We start from the raw sequence: 17,629 nt of genomic DNA on the forward strand, positions 1-17,629 counted from the left end.
CTAACAAAACGTATTTTGATATGAGTTTTCATGAGTCACCGCTCCCTTCTTCAGATATGTACGGAAATCAAACTGAACATCCATGGGGCGGGAGGGAGAGGGTTAATGTGAGAGAAAAAGGAAGTAGAGGTGTCAACAAACACTAATCCCACATAAGAAGGATGCTCGGTTTGATTTCTGTACATATCTGAAGGAGGGAGGGGTGACTCCCAAAAGCTCATATTGATATAAATGTTAGTTTTTAAGGTGCCACTGGACTTTTGTTTTATTTTGCTACAAAAGATTTTAGAAGTACTTGGCATAGGCATATTTCCTGCTGATTATGTCATGCAAGGAGTTTGGGAAAAACCAGATAGAAAGTGAAACAAGGAAATAATATCCCAATGGACCTCACTTGGGTACGCGGGCATACATTCACAGGGTAATGAAATTCAAAGAGAGACAAATGTCCTGAGCCCCGCAAATGACATGTGAATTCCAAAGGGAACAGTCTATCACAGTCAAAATAAAAAGCAGCAGCCAGTGGCACCTTAGAGTCTATCAGGAGTATTGTGCCATGTGGCAGGGTGTGGTCCAAAGGACCATGATATAGCTGCCTTGATCACATTGGGTCTGGTCAGTACCTGGGCAGGAGATCCACCTGGGGATTCTCTCTCTGCCCCCTGGAGTTCCCTGGGAAAAAGCTGAAATATAAACAGACATCTCATGGAAAGGGCAGCTGCACCACATGGGATCTCTTTGTGTGGTGCACGCCAGCAATGAAAGCCAGTGTGGTATAGTGGTTAAAGTATCTGATGACAGCTTGGGAAAAACCCAGGTTCAAACTCCTGCCCATCCATGAAGTGAAATCAGACCAGTCATACTCTCTCAGCCTAGCCTACCTCACAGGGCTATTGTGAGGCTAAAGGAATAGGAGGGAGACTACATGCATGCCACCCCAATCTCCTTGAAGGAAAGGCAGAATAAAAATCAAATCCTGCAGAACTGAGTCAGCTTTGTCAGGTGGGAGCGACACTAAAGTATGAAGGGAGGAAGGGGAGAGGCAGCTGTTTGGAGGAGGGGAAAGGTCAGGCTTGCAAGAGGCAATGAAAATGCCTTGGTAGGGTTAGCAGTGGGAAAGTTTTAGGTGGGTAGCCATGTTGGTCTGCAGTAGAACAGCAGGATTCGAGTGCAGTGGCACCTTAGAAGCCAACAAAATTTTTAAGGTATGATCTTTCCAGAGTCAGATACTCCCTTCTTCAGATACAGAGGAAAAGCATGTCTTATTTCTTCATCTGGCAGGGCTCCTGTGTTTTTAATTGCATCAGATGGGTCACAAAAGCCAACTGTGCCCAGAGAAGATGCTCCTACTTAGTTGCTACCAACAGGTGTTAAAGGCACTTTGGGAGTCCTGCTATGGAAAATGCACACAGAATGGCAACCTTAGAGGGGAAGGGATGGAGGCAGAAGGTGGTGGCCGAGACTTTTCAGAGTGGGGAAACTATGAGGTGGGAGGGGGGAAGGTGTGTGTACAATTCTGTTGTAGGCTTACCAATCTCCAGTTGGTGCCTGGAGTTCTCCTACAATTACAACTGATCTCCAGACTATAGAGATAATTTCCCCTTGAGCAAATGGCAGCTTTGGAGGGCAGATTCTATGGTATCACATCCCCACTTAGTTCCTGCCCTTTTCCAAATGCTACCCGCCCTAGGCACTGTCCCCAAATCTCCACTAACATCCCAAGTCAGAGTTATCAACCCTAGTCCCTCAGAGGCAGAGGTGAGAGAGGAAAAATTTCCAATAAATTCTTTTGCTGTTCCAGACAGCATCCTTTTTTTCCTGCTAGAAAAGTAAAAGAAGGAGGGAGTGGTTGGCTTCCAAGGAAAGGCAGTGGAAAGCAGTGGGGAAGGACAGCCATTGAAGTTGAGTCGAGCAATAATATAAGTTGAGCAATGGTATCAAGCTGGGAACATTCCAAGAAGTTCCTTTGTTGTCCCAGTGGGCATCCTTTTTATTTCCCTGCTAGAAAAGCAGGATGAAGCCCCAAGTCCAGTCCAGCCTCTTGTTTCCAACAGAGACTGGGCAACGGGCTGCATCCTTACCCTGCTGAGTCCTCCAGCAACTGTTTTTCAAGGACCGCTTTCTCTCAGCATGGAAGTTCCACTTATCTTACAAGGTCTATTCTCTCACGTTTAATTCTCCCCTTTAAAACTCCCCAAACCCGTGGCCATCACTATTACTTGTGGCAAGGCATTCCGTAAGTCAATATGTGAAGAAATAATATATTTCGTTTGTCCCAATCCACTGCCCATCAACTTTACCAGATCCCCCTGAGATACTTATTAATTTATTGCTATTGTTCCTGATTGGGGACCCAAAGCAGCTTTTTACATCATTCCTGCCTCCTCCACTTAATACAACCACCACCTTGTGAGTCTAAGTTAGGCTGAGATTGTGACCAACCCAAGGTCACCTGGCAGGCTTCCATGGCTGCATGAGGGATTCGACCACATCTGCCTGGGTCCTATCTGTCTCTCTAATCAGGACTCCATGCTAGTTCTCAATATATGCTTCTCTATATGGGAAGATCCTCCCAACCCTCTTCAGCGTGGCTGCCCCAAATGATGCTTGGATTTTGCAGCATGCTCCCATACCTCTTTGTGCGCACATGCCATCAAGTCGCAACTGACTTATGGTAACCTCAGCAAAGAACTTCCAAGGCAAGTGAGAAGCAGAGGTGGTTTGCCTCCCTCTGCAGTCTTCCTTGGTGGTCTCCCATCCAAGTACTGACCCTGCTTAGCTTCCATTATCTGATGAGATCTGGCTATACCATGCCACCTTCCCTCCACATTAACTCTACAGCATCCTTTATGAGATGGGCCTGAGGGTGACCAGAACACCCCCCACCCCACCCCACCCCCAGCAGCCAGCATGAGATGTGTATAAATACAGGCGGATGCTGGATGTTTGATTTCCAGCTCTGGAGCTGCCCTTTTACACTACTGCCGCACTCTGACTCGACCTGCTCGGTGGTATCAAATCATTGCTAACCTCCAGGAGGTGGCTGGAGCTCTCCTGGAATTACAACTTCTCTCTTCCTATAGAGACCAGTTCCCCTGAAGAAAATGGCTACTTCGGGGAGTGCACAGTTTGATATTATACCCAGATAAGGCCCCTCCCTAACCCCCCACCCCCACCCCAGCCCCCAAATCGCCAGGAATTTCCCAACTCAGAGCTGGCAACCCTACTTTGGAATAGTTTCAGGCGTGTAGCGGTGGTGGTCTGTAGTAGGACAGGAAGATCCAGGTCCAGGAGCACCTTAAAGACTAGATTTCCAGGATTTAAGACGTATAGGACAGGAGAGTAAGAAAGAAAAATTTCCAGGATATGAGCTTTCGAAAATCAAAGCTGCCTTTGCAACTGTGTTTTCTAAGCACCAGGGAAGATGGGGCAGGGGCGTGGCTAAAGGAGCAGCGGGCGGGGTTTTCGATTCACAGCCCCCAGCCACGGCTCCTGAGCTGCTTGCCCGCTTCCAAAGGGGAAGAGCTGGGAAGGGCGAGGCCAGCACGCCGCCCGCCTTTGCGCAGAGGCGCGCCTCCCAGCTTTGGCACACGCCAGTCTCCAAGCCGTCGGGCTGCGTCAGAGCTTCCCCGGCGGTATAAATAAGAGCGGCCGCCGGCAACCCGCCGCAGAGCAGCCTCTCCCTCCCGTTAGACGGCGGCTTCTTCTTCGCCTTCTTCCTCTTCTTCGCCCAGCAGCGCCCGAGCCGCCGCCACCACCATGAGCACCTTCGGCTACGAGACCTACTTCCCGTCGTACAGGCGGCGCTTCGTGGAGACCCCCCGGGTGCACCTGTCTAGCGCCCGCAGCAGCAGCGGCGCGGGCGGCGGCAGCTACACGATGGCCCGTTCCACCTACTCCAGCCTGTCGGCGCCGGTCTCCTCGGTGTCGGTGCGGCGCAGCTACACGGCCTCGTCGTCCTCGTCCTCGCTGCTGCCGTCGGTGGACAGCCTGGACCTGAGCCAGGTGGCGGCCATCAGCAACGACCTGAAGACCATCCGGAGCCAGGAGAAGGCGCAGCTGCAGGACCTCAACGACCGCTTCGCCTGCTTCATCGAGCGCGTGCACGAGCTGGAGCAGCAGAACAAGGTGCTGGAGGCCGAGCTGCTGGTGCTGCGCCAGAAGCACTCGGAGCCGTCGCGCTTCCGCGCCCTCTACGAGCAGGAGATCCGCGAGCTGCGCCTGGCCACCGAGGAGGCCACGCACGAGAAGCAGGCGCTGCAGGGCGAACGCGAGAGCCTGGAGGAGACGCTGCGGGCCTTGCAGGCGCGCTACGAGGAGGAGATCCTCAGCCGCGAAGACGCAGAGGCGCGCCTGCTGGAGGTGCGCAAGAGCGCCGACGAGGCGGCGCTGGCCCGCGCCGAGCTGGAGAAGCGCATCGACAGCCTCCTGGACGAGCTGGCCTTCCTCAAGAAGGTGCACGAGGAGGAGCTGGCCGAGCTGCAGGCCCAGATCCAGTACGCCCACCTCTCCGTCGAGATGGACGTCTCGGCCAAGCCCGACCTCTCCTCCGCCCTGCGCGACATCCGCGCCCAGTACGAGAAGCTGGCGGCGCGCAACATGCAGAACGCCGAGGAGTGGTTCCGCAGCCGCTTCACCGTCCTCACCGAGAGCGCCGCCAAGAACACCGACGCCGTCCGCGCCGCCAAGGACGAGGTCTCCGAGAGCCGCCGCCTCCTGAAGGCCAAGACGCTGGAGATCGAGGCCACCCGCGGCATGAACGAGGCCCTCGAGAGGCAGCTGCAGGAGCTGGAGGAAAAGCAGAACGCCGACATCGCCGCCCTCCAGGTGAGTCCGGCCCTTTCCCAGCAGACCCAAGCGGGTCTGCTCAAAGTCCTGCCCAGTTCTAGTCAGTGGGACTTACTGCCGTGAAAGTTTGGTTCGGATCGTGCTCCTTCTATCCGGACTGGTCCTTGCGCATCCCAGAGCAGCTCTGCGTTTCCGCAGTGAATTCATAATTGTGTGAATGGTATATGCGTGTCTTTGAAATATCCGTGCACTTGCATCGAGGCCATAATGCTTCCCGGCGCGTGTACCGAGTCGCTGCATGAACGTTTGTTGTGTTCGGATTGCCCACGTGTAAGGAATCCTTTCGGAGGTGACCACTACCCCAGCATGATCAGTGGGATTTATTTCCAGACCTAGAGCTTAAAACGAGGCAGGGGGTCAGCATGGTTCTCAGAACCTATTGACTGGCTGGTCCCAGACCTAGAAAATGTGGAGTCAGTGCATGTGTGAGCATATTAATCAACAGCAGAGTGCCAGTGTGGCGTAGTCATTAGGGTTGGACTGGGATCTGGGAGATCACATTGCTGTGAAGCTTGCTGGGTGACCTCAGATCAGTCCATTTCTCCCAGTCTAAACTACCTTTCAGGGTTATGGGGTTTGGGAAGAAGAGAGAACCATTGGCTGTTTGGAAGGAGGACATAATATGTACTAGATAGATAAACATGTCAAAGGCAGAAGGTTTGGCTTCCAATTAACTCTGAGTGCTCGGTATGTATGTATGGAGGTGGGGTGCTGCTGGGCTTATATATATATATATATATATATATATTGCACCGTTTCCTAGAATTGAGCAGAAAAATTGGGATCTCACCACATGCCGTTTTAAGATCACTCTTGTGATAATTTGCTTTGGGGTCCCAAGTCTCTTAGTGCCTTGTTTGGGTGTGAATTCTAAGTCTGTTTGTTGGCAGGAAATCCTCCTGAAATTAGTGGGAAGACCCATTTCAGAGTGATTATTTTGAAGTCTAAAAACATACTATGCAGGAGTGTCCCATTAATTTCATTGGACCTCTTGCTTCCGAGAAATATTGCTAGACCTCTTGATTAGCTCCTTGGATTCCTATTGATGTATATCTGTTTCAAGCCTAGTATATTTGTTTTATGTAAAATGTGTCTCCGCCTAGTGCTGACGTGACATCTGCTTGATTAGTGAGGCTGTTAGATTTGGGTTTTGGGGGTGGGGTGGGGGACCTTCATTCCCATTCTGTGAGATGAATGCCAATTAGGAGCAGTGATAATTCTCCCATCCTAGGAAAATCAGAGCAAAATCATGACAAGGTCATCACACGGGGAACCTAAAGAGTAAGAAATTTCTCTCTTGCCAGATTGCACTCAATATAGTAGTTTGAGATGGGGTGGGGGAATGGGACTTCCATGTCCTTTCTGTGTCATTTTTTGTCCCACCATGTTTATCCTACCAGGCAAGTTTTCTGGAAGTTGCAACTCAGAAGGCACCCACTGGGAACTGTCCCTGTAGCCAGTATCTCTTAAGAGCTTGCTTCAAAATGAATCCAGCAGGAGGTGAAGAAATTTGGGGGCATTGATTAGCTGAATTTCACTGAAATCAAAAAGGTTTCGGGGTCCAAAATCCACTCATGCAGTATTAAACCGGTGTGGCGATTGCAGACAGCACTGCTCTTGGGTGTTACACTCTGCAGCAGCAGCAGCTTCCAAGCAAGTTATGGTGCAATGCACCAAGCAGCATCCACTGGAGACCCCCCCTCCCATGCCTGCCCCACCCAGATTAACCTGGGAGCTGTCCAGCTCTCCCAGTGCTGAAATGGATGACTCTGTTGAATCCCAGACCGTTAGCCACTTTTTATTTTAGGAGCCAGGGGAGCAATTATGTGATCCCAGATGAAAAGCAAGTCCAGATAAACTTGAGAATTTAACTTGAGTTTTTTTTTCATTTGAGGAACCTTCACTAATTAAATTAGACTAAATGGTCTTCAATGAATGTTGTTATTCAAAGAACATTGAGCTCTTTGTGATAAGTTTGGGTCCAGAAGCATGATCTTAAATCTAAATTCCAAGTTATCTGGTTTTAGTTCACTTGTAAATTAGGCTGCTTGGGAGGTCTTGAGGCTGTTAGAGAATTTTTTCTATAATTTATTGTACTTTATAGCAACCTTAATTAAATGCCCTCATCCCTTCAGGATTGACTCATCCATTATTGAGCAGAGATTTCCTGCTAGAAGATGAAGGTTGAAAAGCACATGAATTTTAAATATCGTTCTATGCTACTTTAATTTTGGTTTCCTTGATTTAGCTCTTGCTGCTACTTTGTTTTATAATAATTGGTTATAAATTGATACAGATATACATGTTAAAAGTTCACTATAAAGTATATTCATTTTAAATTGAGTTGATCAAAATAAACATTTTGAAGTTCTTAAGAAGATGTGACATAAAATGGTCATAGGAGTGTCGCTGGCAGCTGCACTGTGTTTTTCCAGCTTTTTCTGTTCCTTCTGCACAGAAAGACCAAAACAGAATTTCTGTTTTTCTGTAGAGCAATTTCTATTTAACTAAAGATTCTTTAAAAAGCTCATATTAGCCATGGTCAATATTGTTGCAATTTAGTTCAGCTCCAGATCTCTGATTAAAATGAGATGCACAGTGTGGTCCTAAGCATGCTTAATTCAGAAGTAAATATCACTGAGTTAGAAGCCCAGTATGATGCATGTAGATCCCACTAAGTGGACCTTACTCCCAAGTAATTCTGCATTGTATTACTGCCTTTGTTCCATTAGAAACAATGGAATATGCCAATACCATAAAGTCAAGAATTCCAATGTAACTGGTATCTAGATCATAGCCAGCAATTTGAATCACTTGAATGGTATTTACTTACTTAACAATGCATGTTTAAAGTTGTATTCAATATCAGGTATGGCACTTTAATTCACAGCATTTGTTCTCTTGATGCTTCTCTGGCTGTATGACATGCTCATTGATTATTCACTGAAGAGCTGATCTCCATGAAAATGAGATTGCATTAATTACATTGGTTTATTCTTAATGGATTTCATGAGCAAGATCATGCTGAAAAAATCAAAAAATGCAAAGATGATAATTTATCAGAAGGAAAAATAATAAAAGGAAGGAAGCATGAGGATTAAACAGCCCTTCGAAAAGTGAAAAGTCTTTGTGAATTGCAAACAGATTCTGTTATCAGCAGACTTATCAGTGACTCAGGGAAAAGGAAGCAGTTGCAGGCAAGACCAGTTATTCCTGTGGACTGGAATGAGCCCATTTGAGAACACATGGGATACCATTTAGAAAAGGTAAAGCAATAAAGGGAAGAAAATCAATGTGATTTCAGGCTTCTCTGAACAATGCCAATTATATGTTTAAAAAGCTGTGATGGAATGGATAAAAGAAAAGCAAATCAGCTTAACTTGATGTCATGCTAAGTTTTCCAGCCCTTTTCCTAAATATGTGCACCTTAAACAACTTCAGTGGGGAAAATGGTGAGTTAAGTCTTAGGGCACCATAGAATAAGCTAGCTTTTAAACTAATCTTGCTTTTGAGTCTTCGTTGGTGGCAGCTCACTGAAGAAGAGGAAGATCTCGAACTTCCCACCCAGACCCATGTTAGCATCGCTTTTGAGCTTTGTAAGAATGAATGGTTTTATTTTAACCTGTCTTTTACACCCACAGGACACTGTTAATAAATTAGAAAATGAATTGAGAACCACGAAGAGTGAAATGGCTAGATATCTGAAGGAATATCAGGATCTTCTGAATGTGAAAATGGCCTTGGATATTGAAATAGCAGCATACAGGTATTGCAGGAAACTCATACATTTATTTTAGCTCTCTCCCCCCGCCCCCACAGGGGAGAGGGTTGAAGTCTGTGCTCCTTACCAGTTTGTTTCAAGTACCTTCTGCTGAAATCAGTGACCTTACTTTCATATATGATGTGTTCAGGATTTGGGGTGCAAGATCCTTCCACTCTTCCCAGTGCTGAAACAAGTTTTTTGAAATAAGCCCCGTGGATCTTGGGGTGGTGGTGGTGGAGAGTGCCATCAAATCTTAACTGACTTACAGCAACCTCTGCTGGGGTTTTCGAAGTAAGAGACTGGAGATAATTTTCCATTGCCTGCCTCTGCAACCCTGGTCCTTTTTAGAGGTCTCCCATCCCTTTACTAGCTATTGTCAACCCTGCTTAGCTTCAGAGATCTGACGATCTCAGGCTTGCCTGGCCTATCCAGGTCAAGACCCCGTGGATCTTACTGCAGTTTAATTTTAAGTGGTAATGTGGTGCAGTGGTTAGTGTCAGACAAGGCTCTGGAAGACCCCATTCTGCCATGGACATTTGCTGGGTGGCCTTGGGTGAGTTACATACTCACAGCCTAACCTGCCTTGCAGGGTTTCTGTGAAGGTAAAATGGAGGCGAGGAGAATGATGTAAGCTGTTTTGGGTCCCCATTGAGGAGGAGTGTGGAGTATAAATGAAGTAAATTAATATACTTGACATCCTTTTCAAAGTGAATTTAGGCAAGCTGTGAAACCTGTAGTTCTTTATGTGTTGTTTAAAGATCAAAGGCTGATGAAGTCTTTTACATCAGGTTAATCCCATCGTTATTTTATATTCTTTCAGTCCCCCATAAGGAACAACAAGCAGACAGTCTTCCTGTCTGTATGTTGATTGAGGACCAAAGGGCTGGCAGTAGGATAGAGGGTGCTTTGGGATGGGTAGCTCTCCAAGGCAGCAGCCCTCCTGGATTTTTCCTGGTAAAATAAATGGCCAGTCCACTACTGATGAACTGCCGTTGACTCAGTGAAGGCCCATTTTCTTCTGCAAGTAATCTGCACCAGGCTAGATAGATACGTGGTACATGCACATAAGCCTCAGTTCCTACAAAGAACTGGTGCATTGCATAGTTGTATACACATATATTTAATGAACTTTAGTGCTCCTCTCCAAGGGTGCTACACCTATGGTGCATGAGTCCATGTATTTTGTGTGTGTGTGTATCTGTTTTTCAGTGCTTTAAAACGAGTGACATGATACTGCTAAATTCCTGTTTTCATCCTATTGTTTTGAGTCTCTATGCTGTGTGACTCGGTATTTATTTAGCCCCCTTCTTTCTGCTTTCCAGAAAATTACTGGAAGGTGAAGAGACTCGGCTCAGTTTCACCAGTGTTGGAAGCATCAGCAGTGGCTACACACAAAGCGCTGGAACCTTTGGAAGATCAGCCTACAGCGGGTTACAGAGTAGTTCCTACCTGATGTCAGCCCGTAGCTTCCCTTCCTATTACTCCAGCCACGTTCAAGAAGAACAGATAGAAGTTGAGGAGACCATTGAAGCATCTAAGATTGAAGAGGCCAAAGAATCTCCCCCATCAGAAGGAGAAGGCGAAGAAGAGGAGAAGGAAGAGGGTGAAGAAGAGGAAGGAGGAGAAGAAGAGGGAGAGGGAGAAGGAGAGGAGGAAGGTAAATGGTTGATCTCACCCCAAAAAAGCAAACACCATATCTTGAGTTTCATTGGATTCCCAAAAATTTTAAAGGAGTCACCTGAATTCTAAGTTTGGTACCAGTTAAGTTTTGTGGCCAAAATGTGAATTCTGTCATTGTTTTCTGTAATCAAGTGCTATTTTTTTCTTTTTAGAATGGAAATGGAACTTTAAAAGAAGTGCTTTAAATACTAATTTCAGATTTTAGAGTTTAAACTGGAGGGTTTACATATTAGAGAGACATTATCAATTTACTTTGGTTCAATTTGTGCCATCAAGATGCACTCTCAGAATTTTAGATTCTTACTTTCAGAGTGTTTCTGATTCAAATACATGGTTCTTTTCATTTAAATTGGGGTGACTCATGGAGGCAAAGATTTAGCAGCTTAACAGTGGCATCCTAAGGATTTAGAAGGGGGTAATTCCATGTAGGATGGTCCTGTAAATTTCTTGTGCATCTTTGGGCAAATCCTGAAACTATAAACCAATATGAGGCATGAAATGTTTAGCAAGTCCATGAATCCAGCAGTCTCACTTTTTGGCTTGCTTAGAAAGAATTCTGAATTCTGGTTATAGAAGATTTAACTTCTCAAAGTGATACATTTTTAGCACATCCTAGGCATGTTAACTTTGACATAAGTTTCACTGAATCAATGGGGCTTACTCCCAAGTAAATATATGTAGGATTGCAGCTCTACTCATTAAAACTAGGGAGTGGCAAAGGTGATACACCACTGTAAAGGGATTCCACTAAAAAGATTTCAGATGGTTTCATGTGGTGGTGATGCCTGAAAGTGTAACAGGCTGAGGATTATTTTTTCATGTTGCTACCCTGCACTTATTGGTTTCCAGTGCACTCAATTCTCTTAGTTCATGTTGCTCAATATTAGTTCTGTGCTAGCAGCCAGGTGAGACCTGTAATGTTTTGCTCAGTCCTATAACATCCCCAAGGAACCACAGTTGAATATATCTGGCTGGCAGCTCCATCTCTTTGCAAGATTTTATGTTCAAACCAAAGATACCTGGTGGCCATACAGAGTCAGATCTTTTTTTAAAAACAAACTCCTCTTGAAAATTGGGACATAAATGCATGTATTTTTTTTTACAGGAGAGCCAGTATGTTGTAGCAGTTAGGCTGTCTTACTGGGATCTGGGAGACCCAGGTTTGAATCCCCGCTTTGGCATGGAAGCTCCTTGGGGGACCTTGGGCCAGTCATGCAGTCTCAGCCTAACTTACCATACAGGATTGTTGTGAGAATAAAATGGAGGAGAGGAAAGCTATATATACACAGTCCAGAGCAACCCTGTTTTAGATTAACCCAATGTAACAGTGGGTTTGAAGTTGCAAGTGGTGCAAAATGGCTGATTGGGATTTGTGGAGGCTTTGGATTTGAGATTCTTGAACAGCTCCCTAAACTGCACCTATTGTGAGCTTTCAGCAGCAGCTGGAAAAAAGATCTGGTCAAAGAAAAAAGGTCAAAAATCCCACTGGTCGAGGCAAAGCCCTTGGAGTAGCTCTCTTGATCTTAGCCTGGAATGGTAATTTTGAAACTTCCATTGCTGAATGGGGTAGTTGCGCTCATCTCTAATGGATTTAAGCTGGTGTATTTTTCTTAAACCCTGTTAAGGTAAATGGCCCAGACAGACTGATCCTAAATACATTAGGCAGAACTAAATTTCATTAACTCAGTGCTCTGTATTGCATCTGGAGTTCATCAGAGGTTGAGTCACTTAAATCTGAGCACTCTCTCCTGTTAGTTGGGGGAGGGAGTTGTAGCTGAAATTCTCTCGGCTACACCCTAAGAGTCCAGTCCAGTGCAGAGTTACTCCTGTTTGAATCCACTGAGTTCAGTGGACTTAGTGTGGAGTAATAATTTTGCCCACTTAACAGTATAATCTCATGCACTCAGAATACTTCTACTCAAGAGTAAATCCCCTTTTACCCGGTGCAGGAGAGTGGCCCTAGGATTTCAGCCTAAGCCTGCTTTCTCTTGCAGAAGCAGCACTTCTGCTCATACAAGAAGGGAGAAGAGGAAAATGCCGTCGCATGAACGTTGTGCTGAGGATTCAGCCCACAGACTTAAAAAATGCTGATGCACAGTTTGTGAGATCTGTGGATGGTTCCATAAGGCTCCTTTGGAGACCCTGGCAGTAGATTACCTCCCATTTTAATGGTTCCAAATGGGGTGTATTCTCAGTTTTCTCGAAGTCTGAATGGCCTAGCATCCCTTGCTGTTTCTCATGAAGTTGTTATGCTGTGGACAAATATCTTCTTGGTTTTCTTTCTTTCCCAGGGGCCACAGAGGAAGCTGAAGAGTCTAAAGAGGGTGAAGATGAAGAGGGAGAAGGGGAGGGTGAAGGAGAGGAAGAAGGTGGAGAAGAGGAAGCAGATGAGGGAGAGGAAAAGGAAGATGAAGAAGAAGCCAAGGGAGAAGAAACTAGTAAAGAAAAGAAGAAAGATTGATAAAGACTGTATGTAGGTTTTCCAGATAGTTGAACTGACTGAGCTAAAATTGCTGTTCCACGTATCTAACCCCCCAGTGTTCTTAGGTTTAAAGTTGTCTCTTGGGGTTTCTTCTTTTCCCCTCTTTTTTTGTGCAAAGTTACACGAACGCTTGCAGAGAGCCCCACTGGCTGCTACCCAATTACGCATGGTGTATTCTTAGGAATCCAAAGAGCAAATGTGCAATTCGGCCAATTCAAGCCTTGTAAAGGTTTTAAACAAAAACAGGGAGGGGGGAAGCCACTAGGGGTGGAGAAACTGTCTTAAGCTATATTCAGAATGGTTATGGAAACCTGGGATGTTGAAAGCAAATGAAGTCTGTGCAATCAAGCTAGTCAATAAAGTTGCTGAACTGCATACACAGCTTTTGTGTGTCGTGTTGTAAATATTTCCCAGCTCATTGTGTGTGTTTTAATTATGAAACTGAAAACATCATGTCAGCTTAAGGACTAAAAATAGCAGAGAAGTCTTCTTGTGGTATCATAAAAGACAAAAAGATTCATTGTGTCTTAAGTCTGTGTGGACTAGGCCCCCCACCTGATGATGTATGAAGTATATCTGAAGTTGGCAGGTATGTACATGAGTGTAGATGGCACAGAAGAGAGGACTTAATGGAGAATAGGTTCGCCATTGCTTTTAGCCATGATGGCCAAATGGAACTTCATAAAATCATAAGTTGGAAGGGACCTCTAGGGTCATCTAGTTCAACCCCCTGCACAATGCAGGAAATTAATTCACAACTACCCCCACCCCAACTACCCCAGTGACCCCCCCCCCACTCCATGCCCATGCTCTGAACTTCCATGTTCAGAGGTGTGATGGCAGGATGGTTCCTCAATTTGCTCCCCTTTTCTCACACCTGCAGTAGCGGTGACCAAGCGGTTGGAGTTTGGTGTGTTTGAGTGGCCAGGAAGGCTAAACATGAAAATAACCATGCTGGATAACATGCCACAGTTACAGAAGGGCATGTTGGGGGCTGTAACAAAAATATCAAAGATAGTTTCTGCTCCTCCCCCCCCTCTTTCCTAGAGTGATTCACACTACCTTCTTTGAACAGCACAAAAATAAATTGATTATCTTGAGAAGAGTTTATAGAAAGCGGTTGGGTGGGCAGTTAAAAAGGTGTACCGCTTTTTACAGCTCAGAGGAGCTGAAACTGCTTCTGAAGGGTTATAGTATCACACATTCAAGGTTACTGGAATGAAAAACTTCCTGTTTATAGGTAAGGTGGATTTTACTTGAAATGGCTCATTAAACCCCAGAATAGTGGTATCTTATGTCTCAGGATTTTCCCTCAATCCCCTCAGAAGTCATCAATAAACTATTACTCTGAGGTAATTTAACCTGCCTCTCCATAGTTGCTTGAATCCTAATAATCATCAAGCATTATGTCTGAACCCCATCTGAGGATTTTTTCCCCATTGTTGTCAGTTTTTTCACTTGCTTCCTCCTTTCCCCCTCTCTCTGACAAGGCTAAAATCTCTCATTGGTTGGAAACAGTAAGATTTGCAGAAATTAAGGATGAGCTTGAAGCATATAGGGCAGAACTAGAAGCCACCCATCACAAAAGGCAGTGAACCTCTGCCTCATGGTTACTAGGGCAGTCATGTATTCTTGTTACAGTTGCCAACCTCCAGTGCAGCCTGGAGATCTGGAATTACAACTGATCTCCAGACTACAGAGATTTGTCTCCATAGAGAAAATGGCTGCTTTCGAGGTGGACTCTAGGATGTGACACCCTGCTGAGGATCCACCCTTAAATCTTCAGAAATTTTCCAACCTGGAGGTGACAATCCTGCCTCCTGTGCTCTACTTGACGTCCTTCAGGTATTTGGTTGGCTGCTACAGAAAACTGGATTGTGAATGAGATGAAAGAATGGTGAATAAAATAGCCTGATTCACCAGGGTTCTTCTTGTGTTCCTGTATGGGAATAATGTTAATGGCCTTGACATGCAAGCCTGTGGGATTTTTAAACAAAACTCAAAAATATACAAGGTAAGCCCAGTGACCATTCATGGCAGCCATGGCTGATGATGATACAATTTCCATGAAACAGGTCTGAGAAATACTTGGCATTACCTAGGCGTAGTTCACTGTTTGAACAGCTTAAACATGCCCGATTCAGCAACCTTTAGGCTGCCTATTGCAGAAAATAGCTGTTGGAGCCCAGATGATGAAACACCTAAAGACTGTGTGAAAATGAGTCGTGAAATGGATATGTGATGATAGCATCAAAAGCGATCCCTCTCAAAGCTTTGCAGAGCATGGAGGTGAGAAATCACAGCTCTGATGCCCTCATTAGGAGCTGTGAGTAGCAAATCTAGTGCTCTTTTTTACCTCTAAGTGATCCCAGTCTGGTATGGTAGCAATGAGAAATAAAACACTCTTTAGCCCTCAGGGCACCATTCTTTAGGAAGCTGTAGGCTATCCCCAGTGAATTGAATAGGAGCTGGGTAAGAATACTTAAAAAAAAAAAAGTATGAGAATGAATTGCACGATAACATGCATCTTCTAGACTGGGCTGTGCTACATGCAACAGAACGGGCCAGTGGAATCTTGGGCTTGGATCCAGCCAGCTTTTTCTCCCAATCTCATCTATTTCCTGTAGTGCAGCCCTACATCCCTTTTGTACATGCAGGTTCCAGGATCCTCACTCTTTTTGAGTAGTCAAAGATGACATCTCCTTCCTTTTGCATGAACAGAAAAGTAGGTGGGATCCAAGCCCTGTAGTGGTAGGGTGGTCTGTGCTCCATTTCAGGCTGTTGGTGGGATGTGCAAAATTGGAATGTTCACCCAAGATAAAAATTCCCAGCAAGTAAACATCTACCAGAATTCCACAGTGCAGGCGTGGTCTTGCGCACCTTGCAGGGATAAGTGCTGAGTCGCTCCCAGCCTGCGGTGGCCTGATCTGGACCCAAGGGGACCAGAACATGCTGCTGCTGGGCATACAGCTGCCAGGGCACCTGCCTCCTCCCCCTCACACTCCCAGCCTTTCTAGCTGCCTGAACAGCTTAGGAGTGTCACCGGCGCCTGCCTCCTCCTTCTCCACATAGGCACAGGAGCGCCCCAGCACCTGCCTCCCCCCACCCCCTGCCTTCCCAGCCACCCAATGGGTGCAGGAGCACTCCGGTGCCTGCTTCCTCCCTCCCCCATTCTCTTTTCCACCGGACACCAGTTCTACATTCCCCTTCTTTAACTTGACCTGTAGACATGGCCTCTGGATTCACAGAGACCAGGTCTACCTGCCATGGATCTCCCAACTGGCTAGACCTGGACTCTGTACTCCTGGAGGCCAAGTCTACTGCCCTTCGCATTGCCAGGGTCCCATGGAGGCCATATCAGCTATTCCGTTGTTGGGCTAATAGACCTGGTCTTTGAGGCCAGGTCTACTTCCAATTCCTTTACAGGCTGGACCTGCAGAGGTCAGGTCTTCCCTCTACAGCTCTCCTCACCTCAGCTGGTGCCTAATTTGGCCCCAACTGGGGCCAAATTGGCTAGCTGTGGGGCTCAGAAGCATGCCAAGGGGCTTGTGCCCCCCCAGCACTCCCTGCTCTGCAGCCAACTGTGGGGCACAGAGCACGCCAGGGTCCTTGCTGCCCCCCCCAACAGTGCTCCCCACCTCTGCAGCCAGCTGCAGGGATGGATCAGGCTGCTGTGGGTCGTAGGAAGGCTCCAGTGCCCTTGCCACCCCCAGCAGTTGTTCCAGCCTATGGAGCTGCTTGGTGTGGGCCATGGAGGCAGCAGAAAGGCCCAGCATGGCAGCATTGCCATCCCAAGGCCCCACAGCAGGGCCATGCTAAATCAGTTTTCTAGAGCTCGTTGTATGTTTTTCCCACAACTGGGTCTGTTGCTAGTTTGTTATAAACAAGCAGGGGATGTGCAAGGACTTGCAGAGGGCATTTCATTTTCTCCTCCACCACTATTTCCCCTCCAGAGTCTCCCCTTTCCCTTCCTTCTCTCTTTCCCACCCATCAGCAAATCTGCCCCCCATCTTCATCTTTCCCTTCTTCCCTCCCCCTGACAGCCTCTCTCGCTGGGAAAACTCTGGGCAGGGCTGTCCACCCATCTGGTGTGTTCCCTTGCACTGCTTCCAGTTTGGGAGATGATGCAATGAGTGGCCTAATGCCCACTGTCAGCCCCACTAAGATGAGTGACCCAGCAGTGCTGGCTTGTAGCACAGCAGGGGCCACTCAGATTGACTTGCTCCAAGGCCATTTTCACTTCATAGTACATTCCTGATCTGCAGTGGTCCAGTCCAAAATTCTACTGCCTCAGTTTACCACCTGTGTAAAATGGGTAGATTGACACAGACTCACAAACTGTATAGCTGAATATGCTTCCAGTTATGCTGGCCTAAGCGGATTATGCATTGCAGGCTGTCTGAATTAGGTTTGCAAAAAATCTCTTCACCAGAGGGCTAATGTCAAGGTGAAATGCACAAATAAGGATCAGCAAAGAAGCAATCAGTTGAAGCTTCTTTCTGGCACTTGTCCAATGGAACACATCCTCTTCAAAGGCTCTCTTCCTTCCCAGAGAGACTGGAAGTTCTGTTATTATTGCAGGGAGAGAGGTTTTTTTAAAAGGCAAGCATACAGAAGCTCTGGAGTTTGCAACTTTGTGGTATTGCTCAGGAAAAAATACTCGTTTCAAATAAAAAAACAGGATGGCTCACTTTCTATTGGACAAGGAAGCATCCCATCCCATCTCCCTGAGGAATCCTTACTGTTTTTGCTAGAAACAGCCGCTTCCTCATGTTTGTAAACTCAGAGCTTCGTTTTGACGCATTGCAGTAAAGGAGAGCAGCCAGCCAAGCAAATTGGAGATGCGGGGGAGAGGG

General features: G+C 46.4%; 1 protein-coding gene across 1 annotated transcript; it reads left to right on the forward strand.

Moving 5' to 3' along the window:
* Positions 1–3,740: 3,740 nt before the first annotated feature.
* NEFL (neurofilament light chain) lies at positions 3,741–13,148 on the forward strand. Its single transcript, XM_054997794.1, has 4 exons — positions 3,741–4,827; positions 8,490–8,614; positions 9,934–10,268; positions 12,583–13,148. Exons 1-4 carry the CDS (start codon positions 3,760–3,762, stop codon positions 12,750–12,752), a joined length of 1,698 nt encoding a protein of 565 aa, XP_054853769.1. The 5' UTR covers positions 3,741–3,759; the 3' UTR covers positions 12,753–13,148.
* The last annotated feature ends 4,481 nt before the right edge of the window (positions 13,149–17,629 follow it).

This window comes from Eublepharis macularius, chromosome 14 (genome assembly GCF_028583425.1).
Source record: "Eublepharis macularius isolate TG4126 chromosome 14, MPM_Emac_v1.0, whole genome shotgun sequence".
Classification (NCBI taxonomy): domain Eukaryota; kingdom Metazoa; phylum Chordata; class Lepidosauria; order Squamata; family Eublepharidae; genus Eublepharis; species Eublepharis macularius.

Bases quoted from the DNA above. Each gene is read 5' to 3' on its own strand.
- NEFL (XM_054997794.1), top strand. From the start codon at position 3,760: ATGAGCACCTTCGGCTACGAGACCTACTTCCCGTCGTACAGGCGGCGC. The intron at 4,828-8,489 runs GTGAGTCCGGCC...TTACACCCACAG, and splicing joins CCGACATCGCCGCCCTCCAG to GACACTGTTAATAAATTAGA. The intron at 10,269-12,582 runs GTAAATGGTTGA...TTTCTTTCCCAG, and splicing joins GGGAGAAGGAGAGGAGGAAG to GGGCCACAGAGGAAGCTGAA.